The sequence below is a fragment of the Helicoverpa armigera genome, chromosome 3 (genome assembly GCF_030705265.1).
Source record: "Helicoverpa armigera isolate CAAS_96S chromosome 3, ASM3070526v1, whole genome shotgun sequence".
Taxonomy (NCBI): Eukaryota; Metazoa; Arthropoda; class Insecta; order Lepidoptera; family Noctuidae; genus Helicoverpa; species Helicoverpa armigera.
The window spans coordinates 3495509-3516611 of record NC_087122.1 but is presented as its reverse complement, the minus strand read 5'-3'; the positions used below and the strand labels follow the sequence as shown (position 1 = coordinate 3516611).

The window sequence follows — 21103 nt, the reverse complement described above, 5'->3', positions numbered from 1 at the left end:
CCCGGAACTGCGTTTCGTCAGGCACAAGTAAGCTTCTAGCTGAAATAAGTGGCGCATTACTCTAAACACCCAAGTCAAGGTGAGGCCGTGCCGAGGACTGAGTGGCATCAGGGTGTAACATGATGTCGTGAACGTACCACCTCAGGGCACCGGGGCGAACCCTGTTGTATATTAGCTCTTACCCTTCTACACGGAGCTCTGGAGGGGTCGACGAATATTTCTTCGATTCTCGTGGGAACAATATGGGAAAATCTGAAACATCTACACAAAGAAAGAGAAGGCTAGAGAAAAATAAATTAAAACGGCAACAAAAACTTGCCAATGAAAGTGATGAAGAGAAACGCCAACGATTGAGCAAAAGGCGTAAGCAGGACAAAAACAAAATACTTACTCAACGGCAGTTAAAACTTGATAAGGCCAAGGAACGCATGCAACGGTTAAGAGCATCAGAAACAAAGAAAGAACACGATGCACGTATTGCTAAAAATCGGCAACATACATACGAGGTTCGAGCTACAGAATCAGTTGAACAACGTGAGATTCGATTAAGATCTTTACGAGAGTATGACTCTCGAATAAGAGCAAATGAAACTCCTTATCAGCGAGAGGATCGCTTAAGCGCTTTACGTGAGCATAGCGCTCAAGTTAGAGCATGCGAAACTCCTGATCAGCGAGAGGATCGCTTAAGCGCTTTACGTGAGCATAGCGCTCAAGTTAGAGCATGCGAAACTCCTGATCAGCGAGAGGATCGCTTAAGCGCTTTACGTGAGCATAGCGCTCAAGTTAGAGCATGCGAAACTCCTGATCAGCGAGAGGATCGCTTAAGCGCTTTACGTGAGCATAGCGCTCAAGTTAGAGCATGCGAAACTCCTGATCAGCGAGAGGATCGCTTAAGCGCTTTACGTGAGCATAGCGCCTGTTAGAGCATGCGAAACTCCTGATCAGCGAGAGGATCGCTTAAGCGCTTTACGTGAGCATAGCGCCTGTTAGAGCATGCGAAACTCCTGATCAGCGAGAGGATCGCTTAAGCGCTTTACGTGAGCATAGCGCTGCTAGAGCATGCGAAACTCCTGATCAGCGAGAGGATCGCTTAAGCGCTTTACGTGAGTATAGCGCTCAAGTTAGAGCATGCGAAACTCCTGATCAGCGAGAGGATCGCTTAAGCGCTTTACGTGAGCATAGCGCTCAAGTTAGAGCATGCGAAACTCCTTATCAGCGAGAGGTTCGTTTGACGGCTTTACGAGAGCATAGCTCTCAAGTACGAACATCAGAAAAGGCACAAATAGAAACTTTTAACAAAACTATAAATATATTCTGTGATCGGGTGTGCGAGATTTGTACTAAAAGGTGTTATCCAAATCAAGTCACAAATTGTAATGTAAATGTAAGTGCCTCTTCGTACTTACCTGCAGAATTGACAAATAAAGGAACGATATTGCTGTGTCATCGTTGTAAAAACCACCTAACAAGCAAAAAAAAAACATGCGGCCCAGCTAAAGCTTACTGGAATAATTTAGACCCTGGTGAAGTGCCTGATATAATTAAGCAACTAACTCAACCCGAACAGCGCTTATTATCAAGAATTATACCATTTGTTAAAATTGTTAAATATGATGGTCTATTTGGGCAATATGGGTTTAGGGGGCAGGCTGTATTATTTGCACAAGACATATTTGAAGTTACTGAAACACTGCCTAACATTTTACCTAGATCTACTGACGGGATAGGCATGGTTGTCATTACAGAACATTTAGAAAATTTAAATGTATCACGAGAGTATAATATATCCCGTTCACGTGTATACGAAGCTTTGAGGTGGCTCATAAATAATAATCCCCTATATCATGACGTTATAATAGATAACAGTGCACAAATATTACAAGAAGATCTGTTACGAGTAACTCAACATAATTGTGATGAAAATGCTCAAAATAATCAAGAATTGTTGGAGCCTGTGTCTGATATGGCAGAAACAACCAACGCTAATAATGCTTACACCATGATTACGGATTCAATGCGTATTCTACGAGCTTCTTGGAATCAAGATAACAAGCAAGTTTTCAATGCAAATTATACAGGCCGCCAATGCTTTGCTATGGTTTTGGCAAATATTACAAGAGCAGCCATACTCATGCCTCATTTATGGACCAACAATATACTTAATACAAATATGCTCGAGGGTGACGCATTATACGCCAAAATCAAACAGCTATCAGTAGATAACCCTCTCGTACCTTCTATTGATGCGACAGGCTATTTAGAAATACGCCACTTTAGAGTCATAAAGGAGAGTTTTATGATGTTTGGGCGTTTTTTTAAAATAGAATTTGACGAGGAAACTGATTTAGTCGGATGTTTGCGAGATTCAGTAAACAGAAGTCAAGATTTTGGTTTAACCTTAAAAGAAGCTTTGGCAACAATGTTTACGAGCCACAAAGCCGGAGTTCTAATTGCCTCAAGTAAATCGCTGGGAGTTATGTACTACAACAACTACTCTACTACTACTCTTTAATTTATTAAAAAATCAAGTAAATCGGTGTTACGGCAAGCAAGTTGTTAAAGTTTGTGCACTTACAGGAGTAGCAGCACGTTTAGTGAGAGGATCTACATTACATTCTACTCTAAAATTGCCTGTACAAAAGGATGGTAGAATAGTGCAAATGCCTATTCTTACTGGCAACTACTTGCGGTTGATGCGACAACAGTGGCAACACATAGAATTTTTATTTATAGATGAAATCTCTATGGTTCCATATGAAATGCTATGTATGGTAGATTCCCGACTTAGACAACTCAAAAACAACGAATTCCTCTTTGGTGGTATAAATATTTGTGTGTTTGGGGACTTAATGCAGTTACCTCCTGTGAGAGGAAATCAAGTGTTTGATCAACCCGCTAGGTTTATCCCAGCAACACACTTATGGCGCTCTTTCTCGTTAATTGAATTAACCGAAAATATGCGACAACAAGGTAGCACAACTTTTAAAGACCTTTTAAACGCCTTAAGAATTGGTGAACTTCAGTCTGATCATTTTGCTATTTTAATGAATCGATTAAACAAAGAACCGACAGGTGAATTTGCAATTGGAAAGGCCCTACGAATTTATCCCACTAACCAACAAGTGCATGACCATAACAAAAGTGTTCTCCAACATTTCCGGGCTCAAGGTATAACTGTCAACAGAATAAGAGCACAGGATAGTCTAGTAGATAGTACTAGAAATAATGACAACGTGGATTTAAATAATATTATACCATCTGATATAAATAAGACTGGGGGGCTCCCTAAGGAGCTAGAAATATTTGTTGGGGCCAAGGTAATGTTACGCTACAATGTAGATACATCAAAGGGTCTTGTGAATGGTGCAATCGGATACATAACGGAAATATTATGGCCTTGCTTCCGGAGAGCTCAAATGTATGATACTGACATACCTTCCGTCCGTATAGACTTCGGTAAAGATGGTGTTCATCTCATTCAACCCAAGACTGTGCAATTTCCAGCAAAATTTAGTCGCGGCACTGCAGAAAGGAGAATGTTACCAATTGTATTATGTTGGGCTTGTACGGTACACAAAATGCAGGGTAGTACCGTTGACCATGCCGTTGTATACTTGGGCTCGAAGCTCTTTGCCGCTGGTCAAGCATATGTGGCCTTAAGTAGGGTGAAATCATTAGAAGGGCTACTTATTGAAGAGTTGGACTGTTCAAAATTAACTGGCAAACGACCTTGCAATAATGATGCGTTGAATGAGATGAACAGACTTAGGAACTTACCAGGTGAAAACTAAAAAGTATAAAATAAATTGAGGTAAAAAAAATCTTTAAAAACAAGCTTTTATTTAAATGCGCTAAAAAGAAAAAAATAAACTTTTACTGTAACTTTACTGTCAACTTATAACGACATTTCAAATTTAACATATTTGACACAATTAATATGTTTTAAAAGCTTGTCGCGATTTTACTAAGAAAGTAAATACGAGTACTTAAATCTCGCGACAAGCTTTTAAAACATATTAATTGTGTCAAATATGTTAAATTTGAAATGTCGTTATAAGTTGACAGTAAAGTTACAGTAAAAGTTTATTTTTTTCTTTTTAGCGCATTTAAATAAAAGCTTGTTTTTAAAGATTTTTTTTACCTCAATTTATATGGTATTATGGTAGCACTTCCGTGTAGTTTCCAACTGATATGAGATGTCAGAAAACTTGAGCAATTTACTCTGTAAAGGTCAGAGCTTCACACGCTCCCTTTAAAAACTTTCCTACCAGATAAGTCACTATATAATAATACAAGTTTCGGTATAGCAGAGTAGGCATAGGTATCCAATCTAGATAAATTCTAAAGTATCCGAATCACATGCAAAATCATTGTGCCAAGACTTATTTTTCTCTTTGCTGAAGTAGAAAATATACATAGGATATTAGTAACATCGTATTTAAAATTGCTGTGGAACTTAAGTTGTTTTTGAGAACTTCAATGACTTAACTCGGCCGTGCTTTCGCTGTGGTGGTATATTGGGCTGACATACTGTAGTCGCAATATATGACATGTCATCGACATGAAAGAAGAAGATGAATAACTTAACTAGAATACACTGATTTCATCGTAAAACTCGGCAAATCAAATAACCTAACCACTATGTGATAATTACAACCCACAATACAACATACTTAAGATTTCAGATAAAAGTGCCTACATTGTAGCATAATGTCGGCAACCATACCAACTTGGGCATGTCTAGATAACTATTATTAGGCAGGTAATATACCAGGCAACTAGGGTTTGTTTGACGTGACATAATCTAGACGTAAATTCTTGCAAGACCTTTGCAACCAAGGCTGGATCGATTGTAAAATAAGATAAAGCAATGACGTGCTCGACTTTCAGTTTTTTTTATTACTGTACGGTGCAATAAATTGATATAGTTTTTTTTTTAAATACAAAACATTTTTTACTTATTTCTGTATTAATAATTGGAACTTGAACGCGATAATATAATAGTGCATATTATTTTTTACCAATTTACTTCATAAAATACTGTCTACAATCAGCGCCATCTAGTGCAGCGGCGATAGCACGCACGATGTTTTCGACCGTGGCTGGCGCCGCTCTGTTTTATCGAGCGGTGTCGCCAATCAGAAAGCCTGCATTTACCGACTTTTGACAGTGACGTCTTAAATGTCACTCACATTTTTTCTTCCCTACAATTTTTGTAAAACCTGTACCTACATGTATAAAAAATAAACGCACTAGTTACTGGAAAAATAATAAAGCAAATTCATTGAAACACACACAAGAATCCCGAACAAAATTGGACCTTCAGACCCGGATCTTCAGCAGAATCAGCATTGGCAGTCACGGTCAGGTCAATCAATCCTTTCCTTTCCCAAACCGCTACTCAATTTGTGCTAACATCGTCATTATTGTGCAAATTCCAGTCTTCGCAGCCACATGTGCAGCGGCCACATTGCCACGAGCACGACATTGCAGTTAAAACTGTAAGTACTTGATTCCTTTCTCCTGTAAATCACCAATATGACTGAAAAGGGGCAGTCCCTAGATATAGAAAGTAGTGAAGATCTTATTCGTGATTTAGTGAAAAAACGAGGTGTAGTTAAAAGAAAGTTCACATTGTTTCTCAAATATGTGCAATCTTTGGACGAGTCAAACTTAACAGCAACTCAGAAGTTAGAATTGGAGGAGCGTTATCAAAGAGATAAAATCTTGTTTGATACATTTTCTGAAATTCAAGACGAGATAGATGTGGCTGTGTCAGAGTGTCAATTAGATAAAGAATTACAGGAGAGAGAAGCGTTTCAAGACCAATATTATGCTATTGTGGCTAAATGTAAATGTGTTCTTAAAGATTCCAGTAGTCAATCCGTTCAGAGTCAATCACAAAGTCAAAGTCGCATTAACGGTGTAAAACTACCAACTATTTCTTTACCAACCTTCGATGGTTCGTATGACCAATGGCTCGAATTTCGAGATACTTATATGTCTATTATTCACAACAGTAATAATTTAGAAAATGTGCAGAAATTTCATTACTTACGTTCCGTCCTTACGGGCAACGCCCTACAAGTCATTAAGTCGCTGGAGTTTTCAGCTGATAATTATTTAGTAGCTTGGGGTCTTTTAGAAAACAGATACAATAATAACCGTCTATTAGTTCATAATCATGTGAAGGCAATATTTTCAGCGCAGTCAATGTCTAAAGAATCAGCTGCTCAAATCCGTAAATTAATTGACACAATGTTACGTAATATTCGTGCACTTAAAACTTTAGGAGAACCCACTGATACATGGGATACATTAATTATTCACATAATAGTTTCAAAACTAGATTCGTCAACTGAGCGTGAGTGGGAACTTCATAAAAGTAATTCCACGAACAGTTCTGTCGATAAAAAAATGTTGCTGTCAGATTTATTAACATTTCTGAAAGATCGAGCTGATTTTCTAGAAACTGTGAAGCCTTCGCAGAATAAGCCAGCCACGATAGACAACAATAATAATAATACTCACACAAAGAAGTCGTTATCAGTAAAATCACACAGTTATGTTGCAACACAAAAGGATAGCAAAAGGTCAAACAATTCAAAACGTTACAAATGTAATATGTGTGGTTCCAATCATCCCATTTATTCATGTGAAGAGTTCCTTAATTTATCGCTTCGGGATAAACTACGTATCATTGAAGAAAAAGGTTTATGTGTTAATTGTTTACGCATAGGTCACGCAGTTAACGAATGTTGGTTCGGACCGTGCAAGCATTGTAATAAGAAGCATAACACATTAATTCACGACCCTTCAGTAAACACTTGTACATCATCAGCAGTGGCGCATATCACACAAAAGTCTCACCCTGAACCTAGTACAAGTGACGCACACACGCAGTTAGCTCACACCACTTCTCATAAAACACACACGCTTTACACAGAAGATAATAATATCAATACACACTATTATCAAAACCCGGTATTATTGTCAACTGCTTTAGTGGAAGTGGCGGACGAGCATAACGTATATCACACAGCACGTGCTCTTCTGGATAACGGAAGTCAGCATTGTTTCATTGCAGAAACATTGTGTAAAAAACTTAATATTCCATTGATACAGTCCACTGTTCAAGTGAGAGGGGTAGGTAATACTGTCACTCAATCCACAAATTCTTGTAGCATTCAATTGCGATCCAAAGTAAATTCATTTAACACACGCTTTAACTGTTTAGTTTTGTCTTGTATTTCATCACACTTACCGACACTGAGTACAAAAGGTGACATAGAAATACCTGACAACATTCAACTGGCCGATCCTGAATTCTGTTCTTCCGGTGAAATACATTTGTTGATCGGGGCGGACAGGTTCTGGGATCTGCTCAGTGAGGGTTTAGTAAGATTGCCTAATGGTCCATACTTACAAAACACAAAATTTGGATGGATCATATCTGGTATTGTACACAAAAGAGTTTCACGCATTAAACAGACTCAGTGCAATTTCACACATAGTACATTAGATTCTGATCTCAAACGTTTTTGGGAACTTGAAGAGATTCCTATTAGTAGTAATAAATTCACTAAGGAAGAAATCGCATGCGAAAAATTATTTAAAGACACTACTTTACGCGTAGATAAGGGTCGTTTTTCTGTGCGCATACCGCTAAGCGAGTCAGCTGATGTACTCGGCGATACATTTACTATGGCCGAGAACCGGTTTCTTGCACTCGAACGCAAATTACTAAGAAGCGCACCGGCCTATAGAAAAATGTATATTGATTTTATAAATGAGTATTTAAGCTTGGGACACATGAGTCGCATTTCTGATTATAATAAAATTTGTTATTTTTTACCACATCACGGTGTTTACCGAGAACACAGTTCTACTACGAAGTTAAGAGTGGTGTTTGACGGAAGTGCAAAGTCAACGTCAGGTAAATCATTAAATGACATCCAACACACAGGACCTGCGTTACACAATGACTTGTTTTCTATTTTGCTTCGATTCAGACAATTCAGATACGTAGCATCTTCTGATATTGAGAAGATGTTTCGGCAGGTAAAAATACAAGAAGACCAAAGAAATTTACAATTAATTCTTTGGAGAGAGAATCCATCTGATCCTCTCGGTGTGTACCAACTTAACACAGTAACATATGGAACTGCGTCCGCACCTTATCTTAGTATGAGGTGTTTGAAGCAACTCGCGTTGGAATGCAATGATGACGTCATCGCACAAGTCATTAATGACGACATTTTTGTAGATGATCTCGTCACTGGCCACGATGATCAAGAAACATTATTAGAGATTTGCAACAGTGTTTCTAAAGTACTAGAATCTGGATGTTTTCATCTGAGAAAGTGGGTATTTAATTCACCAGTTACACAATCAAACGTATCCGCTTTTAAGGATTTATCATTCGGTGAAAACTGTCACACTAAAACATTGGGAATGGGATGGTTTTATTCTTCTGACGAATTATACTTTGACACTAAATATAATCAAGATGAATCTCATGTTACTAAACGAATCATTCTTTCAACTATCGCACAAACATATGATCCATTAGGTTTACTTGCACCAACGGTTATTACTGCTAAAATCATACTACAAAAACTGTGGTTAGCTAAATTAGACTGGGATGAACCGGTGCCTAAGTCTATTTTATCAGATTGGCAAAACTTCATTAATAAATTTCATAATTTACAGTATATTCACATTCCACGTCATGTAATAGGACAAAATACAACTGTAATAGAATTACATGTTTTTTGTGATGCTTCACAGTGTGCGTACGGAGCTTGTGCATATATACGCAGTGTTACAGATAATAATATAATAACAGTACATTTGTTATGCGCGAAGAGTCGAGTCGCCCCGGTGAAACCGGTTAGCATACCGCGCTTAGAATTATGTGGTGCATTAGTGGGTGCAAGATTGTTTAAAAATCGAGAAATCATTAAGATTAAACTTTGATAATGTCTATTTTGGTCAGACTCCACGGTAGTATTAGGATGGCTTAAAATGTCGCCTAATTTATTGAAACCATTTGTACAAAATCGCATTGTAGAAATAAATGAGCTCACTGGTGACAAACAATGGTTTCACGTCGCAGGTAAACAAAACCCGGCTGACATGTTATCACGCGGAATGCACCTAGATTTACTTAAGTCGTGCGACATGTGGTGGCACGGACCCGCATTTTTACAAGTTGACAATTCGGAATGGGATCAAAACATGCGCTGTTATGACATTAATTGTGATGAATTGCCAGAATTAAAACCAGTTAAATCTACTGCACTAGTTCAGATAAATTCAGATGATTTTTTGTTTCACAGATTCTCAAGTTTTAATCGCTTGCGCCGTGTGGTAGCATACATTCTTCGTTTCACACATAATATTCGTAAACTAAAGGCAGGTGCACAGCGTTTCACAGGTTGTTTATCTGTAAACGAATTGAATAATGCAACGAGAGTTTTAACTCAAATCGCACAACAACAATCTTTTCCAGAAATTTATGATAGTTTAAAAAATAAACGTCAGTTTAAATGTTCACGTAGTATTTCTGGTTTAAATATATTTATGGACGAACATAATTTAATTAGAGTAGGAGGAAGACTTGTGAACTCTGACTCGTTTTCCTATGACAAAAAACATCCATTGTTGTTGTGTAGCAGACACCTATTTACTAGACTTATTTTTGAACATCAGCACAAGGTATTATTACACGCTGGGCCGCAGTTGCTTTTAGCAACTGTTAGAGAAACATGGTGGCCTTTAAAGGGACGCAATTTAGCAAAACAAGTTGTACACAAGTGTGTAAGGTGCACACGAATGCGAGCTACGCCAATGAAAATACAAATGGGTAACTTACCTAATGAACGGCTTGTGCCAGGATATCCATTCTTACGTTGTGGTGTCGATTATGCCGGGCCATTGCTCATGCTGAATCGCGCAGGTAGAGGGCAAAATTGACAAAGTGTTATATCTGTCTGTTTGTATGCTTTGCCACTCGCGCTATACATTTGGAGTTAGTCACGAGTCTGACTAGTGAGGCATATTTATTGGCTTTGAAACGCTTTATTTCCAGACGTGGCAAACCTATGCAGATTTTTCTGATAATGGTAAAACATTTGTCGGAGCTTTAAAGGAATTCTCAAAATTTTTAGATACCAATGAGTCAGACATTTTGAATTATACATCCGATAACTCAATAGAATTTTCTTTTATTCCGCCATACTCGCCTCATTTTGGTGGTTTGTGGGAGGCAGGAGTCAAGTCTTGCAAATATCACTTGCGTCGTATTGTAGGCAATGCACATCTAACGTACGAGGAGTTGAGCACAGTACTAGCACAAATTGAGGCTGTCCTGAACTCCCGTCCTATATCTCCTATGTCCACAGATCCGACAGATTTGCTCCCGTTAAGTCCAGCTCATTTTTTGATTGGCCGGCCACTTACTGCGCCTGCTGACAAGAAAGACCTGACGATGACAGCCACACATCGCCTTCCACGATATGATCGCATAGAACAGATGCGACAAAACTTCTGGCGTCGGTGGGCTACGGAATATATTTCTGAGCTTCAGAAGAGGACCAAGTGGCAATCTAACCAAGACACATTACTTCCGAACACACTGGTCCTAATAAAAGAAGATCACCTTCCACCCCTGAAATGGCAACTTGGACGAGTGCAAGAGACGTTCCCAGGTCGAGATGGCCTCTCTCGTGTAGCAGTCATCAAGACGGCGACCGGAATTATCAAGAGGACGTACCCAAAACTCTGTCCACTACTACAACCACAGTAACTTCGTTGGAAGCTGGTGCTTCCAAGGCCGGGAGTATGTCTACAATCAGCGCCATCTAGTGCAGCGGCGATAGCACGCACGATGTTTTCGACCGTGGCTGGCGCCGCTCTGTTTTATCGAGCGGTGTCGCCAATCAGAAAGCCTGCATTTACCGACTTTTGACAGTGACGTCTTAAATGTCACTCACATTTTTTCTTCCCTACAATTTTTGTAAAACCTGTACCTACATGTATAAAAAATAAACGCACTAGTTACTGGAAAAATAATAAAGCAAATTCATTGAAACACACACAAGAATCCCGAACAAATACAATATCCAAATCAATATATTTTATGAAAGTATTTTCATTTATTTCCTGCCTTTTAGATTTTGCAAAGAAGCAGCGCATTATTCTATTTAATTGAAAAAATAATTTGTTGACCACATTTTCTTTTATCTTAAAAATTATAACTCACATTTATTTTAAATTATTTTCGTAGCGACTTGTATTTTGGTAAAAATGCGGATATGCGCATGAGACAGTGACCCTTAAACACACTTGACCGTCACAAAGTTTTTTTATCGATTAAAAAAGGTTAAGGAACAATATCTGCTCTATATTCCACTTCTTATGATCCATATTTGAACACCTAATCTGCAGGTATTGTAACACCAAGTTATGATGCCGTTTATTTCGGTCAAACCTTCATTAAAATCTAAATATAACACTAAAATTAACCGCAAAAATAACTTTGTCAAACACAAGAACAATACAAAGTTAATTTGCTGCTGAAATTCAACTTCCTTCTTACACAGTATGCTGTAGATTAAAAAATGTAGCTGCAAATATATCTTTGTGTAAAGCGTTGGTGATAGTATGAAAAAGTTTCCGTTCTGACGTAGAGGTCGTTGCAAGGCCGTTTTCAACGATTATAATGTATGAATAATTCCTCGGAATTAGGTCTTAGTGACGCCTGGTACTGGACATAATTATGATAAATAGATATAAAATGCATAATTATAGTAAACTAGTTTCAAACTACGATTTAGTCTGCATTGTAATTGGGGACTGATTTCTGCGTCATAGTTTATACAAAAAGTCTTGAATGTGCCATTTTTACTGCAATTACGTATTTATGAAAAGTGTGAATATATGAGAAAATATAAATAAAACTAATTTTCAATTATTCTAAGGAAAACCTATTTCAATTATTGAAGATTAAAAAAATATATTTTTAGATTTTTTTGCTGTCAAAACAATAAGTCAAAGTTACTGATTTCACTAGATTCTTAATTTGTTACGCTATTGATTGTTAATTTACCTAAAATAAACTGACTAATAATGTGTATATTTTTTGAGCTAATCCATAATGCCTTCATAATTTGTGTAGCATTACAAAGGTAGTTCAAACTATTCTTTGCAGCACTGTTGTGCTCAAGTAGCACTGAGATACTTAATAAGGTCGTTTGCAAAGAGAATTGAAGCAGTAATTTGGAGTATGCTTTAAGAAAATGCTTTGTTTTATGACCTCGCGCTTAGTGAATGAACGTTCGCAGTCGGAATGTCTGCAGTTTAGAGGACTTTTATTTTACACTTATGTAGGAGTAATTATTGCTTAGAAATAAACTCTTTTGCAAAAAAAACGGGCACCTATGCAAAATCTTGGTTTTAAGGACTTTACGTGTATTTCAAAGTGTTTTAATGACAGGAGTATGTTGCTAGCATCCATAGGGCTAGCCGAGCATGCGTGAGAGTGTATTCCAAATTTGAATTTTGTACAATTGCTAAGAAATTGGTGGAACCTTGTTATGGAATAATTCCTGGTAGAAAGTTCGTCCGCGTTTTGAAAAGTTTTTGAAGAGATTTTCAGAAAACTGATAATGCAGTTTAACTTAATGAGTAATGTACCTTTCTATTCGATCAAAACATTTTTGAATAACTACGCGTATTTGATAAAATTTTCACCTGCTCTAAATGGTCAATGCTGATGTTTGATGTCAATGTTAAGAGTTTCGTTAAACTAAGATTTCACATAGGTGCCCGCTTTTTTTGCAAAAGAGTGTATTTGACTTTTACATATCGCGAGGTATACTCTTATTCCGCAAATTATTTCATTAGTAGAAAACCCGCTTATCCAAGAAAGCTATGGGATATCTGGGTCCGCGGAGCAATTCACACAAAAAACATTAATAGATTTTTACCTAAACCCATTTCTTTAAGATAGAAGTAACTCCTAGTAGGAACATCAATCAAAACCATAGTCTTGGTCTGGCTTTCTTTCACTTCAACTTTGTACTTACAATAGAGTTTTCCTTACAGGAGCCAATGATCAACCTTGACCAACCCCTTCACGAATATCTAAAGCATTTCATAGGAACCGTGTTCCAAATAATTGAACGTGACACACTCACGCGCAGAGACGATATGACCCGACGTGTGGAATTCGATAAGTGATCTAGAATCACGCTTGCGTACGCACAAGTTGAAGGATTTCCGCATAATTCGTGGGCCAGCCTTGTAAGGTTATGGGAGTGAACCAATTTCAATTTGGAATAGCATGTTGTAATTTAATTGTAGTATTGTTTTTGATTTAGATTAATGCGATTTTTTTGTTGTTTGCGCCTTTGGTTTTTATAATTGTTTTATGTCAATATGGTAGTATGGCAAAGAAAGGTTTATTATTGAAAATACTTTTCAATAAAGGTTGGTACATTACTACGTGAATAATTTAGTCTAGAAATTCTTGCTGCTTTGTGGTATAATGCAATGTACACAGTAGCGGCTACTTATTGTTTCAGTTTTCATAAAATCTTTTTCGTTAAATTTACTAACTTAACAATGGTTATAATAATACACGAAATTATAATAAGGTAACCGTGAAGTACTAACTTCATAAGAAACATTAAAGCACTCGACATATTTACGAAATCTTAAGTAGGTACGTAAGAAAAAAGCATATTAAGAATAAGAATACATAACAAGAGTACTTACTCTGAGTGATTTATTGATCAATTGATGAAATTATTACAATACATTGTTTAATAGACACCAATTTAGAACGATCTCTGTAACTACTACAGTTGGCTTGGGGTTAGAGGTCTTCTTAACTGGTCGGTAAGAGATGAGGCCGAGAGATAAGGAATTGCTTAATTATTATTTCGACAGGAATGTTCATGTACCTACCTGATGCAGTTGTGCGTAATTGGATTCCTTTCGAGATTGGTCTAAAATTAATTACAATATTCTACAACTGTAATATTCTCAATAATACTTGCAGTTTATGTGTTTGATGTACTTATCTACGGGCAATCGTCAATAAGTTATTTAAGACCTCCTTTACATTTTTAGTCATGGGACGATAAAAATAGGCAAAAATATTAAAATAGGATCTTTCAATGCTTTTCAAGAAAAGCAGGGAAGTCTGCGCAAGTGCAACAATAATATAGATACAAAGATTTCAAGTGTCGCGTTGTATAAATAAAGTATAAAATGAGCTCAGCCATCATTTAGAATTTTTCTACTACACAACCATTTCCTGACTCCAAAACCACTACAGGTCAAAAAGAACATCGAAAGGTCAAACAGTTAAACTTAACAGTACATGCAGTAGTTAAATCTAACAAGTAAGGGCAATCTTAACTCTTAGCTCCGTGCAGCGACTGTCCTTCACGTGAATTACTATCATTAGTTGCTCAGGCTTTAGTGTCCAGTTGTGTACTATGAGTTAATGTTCATTTAGTTTAATTTAATTAGGATAATGGATGCTGTTTTCGTGGATATAGTTCTTGTTCTATTGAGGCAACAAATAAATATGAGCCTGCAGGTTTACAAACGTTTCTAAATATTTTGTTAGTTATGTTTCAACAGCAGATTTGGGCTTATTTAGAAATTAGGATATTTCAATTACATTTTACTAGTTGCAGGGATCGACTTTGGTAACTTTGCTTCGAATTGTAGTTTTCTTTGGGTATGATTTAAGCTGTCACCAATTTAATTCATTTTGTGTTTCTTAAATAATAGGGTTTGCCCTCAAAATAGTAGATTTGTCACCAAATGTAGTCACCAAACAATATAAAATCAATTCCACAATAAATTACCGAAAATCATGGAGATATGGGGTCAAGTACCAAATAAATGATTTTGTATGTATTATAATAGGTTTCTCCTAATAGTATTTAAGCAAACTAATTTAAAGAGATCACCAATAAATCATATATTATATCACTAGAAAATTTCATAAAGGTCTAAAAATGTAGGGTGGTCGTCATCATCCTTTCAACCAAAAGAGTCTACTACTTAACTGGCCATGTGCTTCCCCCAAGGGCTTTAGTTTCCACAGGTAGTATAAATATATTTAAATTAAATTTCTAGCTGAATAGTAAATAAAACACTTAATCAAAGTCAAAATAATCAATATTTATTGTTAAAAATCTACAACCAACCTACAACCCATTCGTTGAGGCCCGAAAGCGCGCCAATTTGTCTCCCTTCCCTTCCTCTTCCCTTTGAACATATTTTTATTAAAATTATAAACTGATGTATTAAATAGGTAACGACATTATTTTAATAACTGAACGAAATAAAATGTAACTACTGTATTGGTGACAAAATAACAAATAAAAAGGAGTCGCAGTCAGGGATCGATTAATCGATTTATTTGGTGACAGATCTACCATTTTGAGCACCAAGCTATTATTTAAGTAATAAAACTATTATTATAAGAAAGAAGTTTATATTCATGTAATGCACTACAATTTTATTGGTAATCCATCTCATACTTTACACATTATATTAACAATAATTTGGTAATTCATACCTGGGAACACTCTTTGTTTATCTGAGAACGAAAATATTTCGTGGCGATAGATCTATTTATTAGGTGATACAACTTGATGACAAATATAAATTTTGGTGACAAAAAATATAGTTCCCGTTTTCTTTTGGACTCAACTGCGTTTGCACCATACAGAAAACGTGTAGGCAAGTGTTAAGTAAATTTTAGATTTGCGACTTTCTTCATGAATATCATGAATATTCATTATTTTTTAAATAATTTATTCGATCCTTGTCAACGAAAGACCACCAAGAAGCAAACCAACGAAAACCTTATCAAGAAAATTTAAATATCGAGAAACCCTCCGATTGGCCAAAGCACGCAATGTGATAACATAGGCTTTTAATAAATACCAGGTGCACTGTTTCAGGTGTAATTATTATCTCGCAACATATTTCATAACACAATTATTTCAGCAACGATACTAACCACCTGCCCGAGGGTACCAGATACATTATCAGCAGCCTGTAATACCGATGACAAAACAATTGAGGTCATTCACCATTATGTATCAACAATCGCATATCTCACCTACATCTGATCCAAATATTATACAACGTGGTTATTTTGTAACTAACAATTATTTAGGTTTAAGTGTTGCTACTTAAACTGTGGTTATAATTGTTATTTTTTATAAGTATGTACATATAACACGATGACTATGTAGAAATTAAATTGGCTGAAATATGAGCTCTGTTAATTTGTGTTGAACAGTCGGGCTCAGAAATGATTGTTTTTCTTCTTTCTGACACGAAGTAACCTATATTTTTTTTTCTTTCTTTGTACACTAAAGGTTCTGAAAGTATTGTACCGATTTGAAATTTATTTCACTGTTGGAAAGCTACGTTCTTCCCAAGTAACGAATTCGATCCTGGTACGGGCATTACTTTCAACGCGGGAAAATGGCTAGTATGTATGTAATTTAATAAAGTTTTCGCTTGAAAAAATAAGAATCGTGATCTTTGAATTATTTTGAATTAAACTATAATTATTAGATATCTCATTAAAACCTTTCTAATATTGGTATAATGCTTGTTGTGGTGATTGTACTTGCAATTATTTTGCTCTAAAAAGTAGATGAAATGTTTAAGATATCGTAATGGTCTAAATGTTTGATATTTAATTTAAAATTGTAATTTATTGCATAGTATTGTTTAATAAGGCCAGGCCAGGTGTTTCTACTTTGTTATAAACATTTCCTTGATAATATTAATGAATTCATATGTATGAGTTATTTTATAGTAGATGGAAGGAAAATATGTTGTCTCAATGCATTACAACTCAAGTTTACATGTTTATAAATCTTTTCTTAGTTATAGAGCTTTTTAGATCTCGAATCAGAGTCATGTATTGTTTTACCAATAATAAGTTTTCTACAAATAATATTAAACATGACTTTAACTTCAAGATCTTTAAAACCCTCATATTTTTTTTTCAGTTTACGGGAACCAGAATTTATATTCACCATAATCATGAAATGATTCAAATATATAGGAACACTCCGACAAAATGCTCTTGGGTCATCAATTTCCAATTTCAGTAGTTAATATCAAAATTAAAAGTGACATATGTCTAGTCGTACATTCACGTGCAATAAAAGTTTCTCAATCAAACTGTAGTACTCGTACGTCCAATTCTCAGTAGTGAATTTAAAATATGCCACACACAAGGAATTCATACGTGTATTGAGTGTCAATGTGTTTCTATAGACAAAAAGTTTCGAGTGATTGGCTAATACTCATGTAGTTCCGTAAGTCGAGTGTGTTAGGGAATACCCAAATATTTAATGGGTATTTTCGATACGACATAGGATTTTCTTCAAGAAATGTTTGTAGATTTATTTCGTAGAAGTGGTTAGAAGAAAATCGTAAAAAAATATGTGCGAAATCATACTAATTGGAAATATCTGTTACAATAGACCAAAAATGTTATATGCAAAAAGGCCTTATTAAATTATGTAGGACTAGAAGATATCGAAATAATGTCAGTAAACTTGCTTACAATTTACTTGAGAAAATATTAAGATACACGTACAAGTAAGATTTAGATCCGTCGGATTCGGCTGTCCGAGCACGTACGTACATACGTGAAAAATACGGACAGCCGCCAGGTAGTTTGAAAACCCATGTCTGTCGTGACCTTTCATTTACCTGCCCCAAGCATGTCATTCAGGCAGATCTATAAGTGTATGATCACCTATTCTGATTCTAAGATAACAACAACCTCAAATCAAAAACCTCCATTCTAACATGCGTAATTTGACCACCGTGACCGTGATCGGCAATCTTCGGCAACGATCGGCCGCCGTCGGCATTCGGTCGAGTTCGTGCGAAAACGAAAGTGTTTCGCGGCCTACATCATACTTTTTTGGACAGTTGCGTAACGCTGCACTGGTGCATTGCTATCGAAAGTAGATGTTTGTAGGCTAAACTGTGGAACTAGTGTAGATTGGTATGTTATAAGTGGAGATATTTTTGGATCTACAGCATGCTATGTTGTTTTTTTTTTTTTCAGCTTTGTATCTGGCTGCAAAGCTCCCTTTCTCGTCTAAATGTATCATGTGTGAAAGAGTAAAATCTATATTAATATTATAAAGAGGAAAATTTTGTTTGTTTGTTTGATTGTAATGGATAAACTCAAAAACTACTGGGCCGATTTTAAATATTCTTTCACCATTAGAAAGTTAAATTATCTGCGAGTAACATAGTCTATATTTTATCCCGGTGCGGGCAGTAGCTCCCACGGGACGCGGGTGAAACCGCGGGAAAACGGCTGGTAGTTTATATTCTTGAAAATATGAGTATGAATTTTGACATAAAAATATAGAAACGATTACTACAAAATTCAAGTTTTAAAGTTTATGCAGTATAGCTGAAAGTAAGGTATATTGATGTTTGATTTTTACCAAAAAAGGCAATTTTATCATATTGGACTTTCCAATTTATTGCGATAGGATAACAAATGAACAGTTTTAAGTGTAAAATTACTAGTATATTCGAGTTTTATTCGAAAGTGGTATGTCGTTTAATTTATTGAATTTAATTGCAACGATTACTGCGGAATTATTTCCGTGGCTAATTCAGAGAAAATTGGTGGAATTTGTAATACCGTAATTAATTTATTTATCGCTTGTAGTAAAGAATTAACGTTTTTGAAATTGCAGTTTTGTTTTATTATGGGGGAACTTAAGTTATCTGAATAGTGTATGGATAGATTAATATATCTTATTCCATATTTTTTGGAATAAGTCATTTTTCCTTAGAATTTTATCTTTCTTTCTTCTTAAAGGCTTTTATTTTTTTTACTATCAAAAGTTAGGTATCTCACATTACAATTTTAACAATACTATAAAGGCCCTTTTCATCAATTCGTCATAATAATTAATGAACTACAAAACCCAGACTAACTCATTAAAATACTGATGAACAAAATTTGAATAAAGGTCGATGCTTTGACCTTGAACTCTAAAACATCTTATTATATAAATTATATCAAAGGTGACATAATTATACATAACTGTATCATCATTATACCAAGGTCCAATTATATAGAATTTGTAAATAAAAGTGAAAATACTCTACTATTGAATAGTGTCTTTGTGATTATTACGATATATCATCATCATTTGCGTAGGCTTTTCCCAACTATGTTGGGGTCAGCTTCCAGTCTGACCGGGAGCGGCCGAGTACAAGTGCTTTACAAGGAGCGACTGCCTATTTCACCTCCTCAACTCAGTTGCCCGGGCAACCCGATACCCCATGGTAAGACTGGTGTCAGACTTACTGGCTTCTGATTACCCGTAACGACGGCCAAAGATGTTCATTACGTCACAATCATCGACCTTTTTATTATGAATGTGCTCTCTTTATATGAAAGTATTTTATCTAGTAGTTAGATTATTTAAAGCTGCTTAATATAAACTTCATTATCTTGCTAAAAAGGAAGTAAAAATAAGTAAAACATATTGAATAATTCAGACAATATTTGTGTAACCTTCGTTTCCCTACAAAAGACATCAACGCATAAACCGTTGTCACAAAAGCTACTTTTATTGTGAAAATTATATTCGTTCGGAAATGTTAGTTCCCTCTTCAGTAAAGCCTTATTTATTTTAAATGGTAGCAATAAAAAGGTTTGTAGTATCATTATTATGACTTCTTTATAAACATTTCGGTCCATTTACAGGTAGTAAAAAGCCTTAAAGTGTAGTAGTAATCGGAAAAATTTCACATAAAGTTAAAATCCTTTGGTATTTAAATTTGATTTTCATAAGAGTTTATGATTTTTATATATGCGAGAAGAAACTTGTTAATTTGCTTTATGAAGGAAATAACGCACATTACTTCTGAATAAGCGTAAATAATTGCTTTAAAATCGTTTCAAGGATTGTAATCATATCATTTGGATTTGTTATTGATTTTCAAATGTTTTCTTAATGATATGTTTATTATGCAATTTGCTACCGATTTCTAATTAACCTTTGTGAGTTTAATGATCCGACAAGTTTAGTATGTTTTTACGTAGATTACAAAATAGTTTAATATCGTAAGAATGTAAAGAATGTATATCAATTAAAATTGTATTAATTTGTAATTATATTTAGATATGTAAAAATGTGGAATGTGTGTAGTGTAACAACTTTACTAATATTGATAAATACATTTTTTTGATTTGTAGTTTTAATGTTTCTCAATATTGACTTTTCGAAAACGTGAAGTTCAAAAGACAACTTTCCTTTTAGCACCAAAATGAAAGGAAGTGAGTTTTAAATATCCCGTAAATAGTTTTTGCAGCCCATTGAAGAAATAGAAAAAAAAACTTATACTTTCATCTTTATTTTAGCTATTTATTCACTAAAAACCAAAGTAAATATGGAAACTTATCATTCGCCAAGCCAAATATAGCTACCTAATACAGATTTACGTAGGCTGCATAGAAAATTTAGCAAGCGAACACAAGGCTACTATCTACTTGTCGACCATTCGACCAGTCAGTCGGAATGTTGCATTATCCCGCCCTGCTCGATATCCGCCTTAGCACCAAATCCCTGACATTTCGCTCGCTTCCGTAACCCTTGGGCCAGGCTTCAGTGTCAGCGGGGCTTGGGCCATAGACGGAAGCGATTCTTATCACCTATTAATTACATTACAGTGAGAAAATGTTATCATGATTTGCAAAAAATACATGACATGAAAACATAATTTTGAGCACATGTAAATGATTTTTAGGACATGATACCGAAGTTAGCAATAGTTTTGGAGTATATAGAAAATAATTGATAGATTGCTAAAAATCCTTCATTCATTACCAAAAACCTCACACTACACCAAACTCCTATCAAAGAAAACTGAACCCTAAACACTCAAAAACAAAAGCATTAAGAACAAAAGTCAAATACGTCTATCAATAGTCAAGCTGTCACCACCACCCGACCCTCAGCCTTCAAGTATAACAATTGTATCGCAACCCCCCACTCCC

At 35.6% G+C, this 21103-nt stretch overlaps 1 protein-coding gene and 1 long non-coding RNA gene across 4 annotated transcripts; both read left to right on the top strand.

The window, feature by feature from the left end:
- Window positions 1-242: 242 nt before the first annotated feature.
- LOC135119158 (uncharacterized) lies at window positions 243-2512 on the top strand. The gene is made up of 2 exons (XM_064042984.1): window positions 243-903; window positions 981-2512. Exons 1-2 carry the CDS (start codon window positions 243-245, stop codon window positions 2510-2512), a joined length of 2193 nt encoding a protein of 730 aa, XP_063899054.1.
- Window positions 2513-5040: 2528 nt separating this feature from the next.
- LOC135119290 (uncharacterized) lies at window positions 5041-11085 on the top strand. Of its 3 annotated transcripts, none has more exons than XR_010278124.1 (2): window positions 5041-5501; window positions 10407-11085. It is a non-coding gene; the product is annotated as an uncharacterized LOC135119290 (long non-coding RNA). The 3 variants fall into 3 exon arrangements; XR_010278126.1 differs by having other exon boundaries at window positions 5041-8892; XR_010278125.1 differs by having other exon boundaries at window positions 5041-8928.
- The last annotated feature ends 10018 nt before the right edge of the window (window positions 11086-21103 follow it).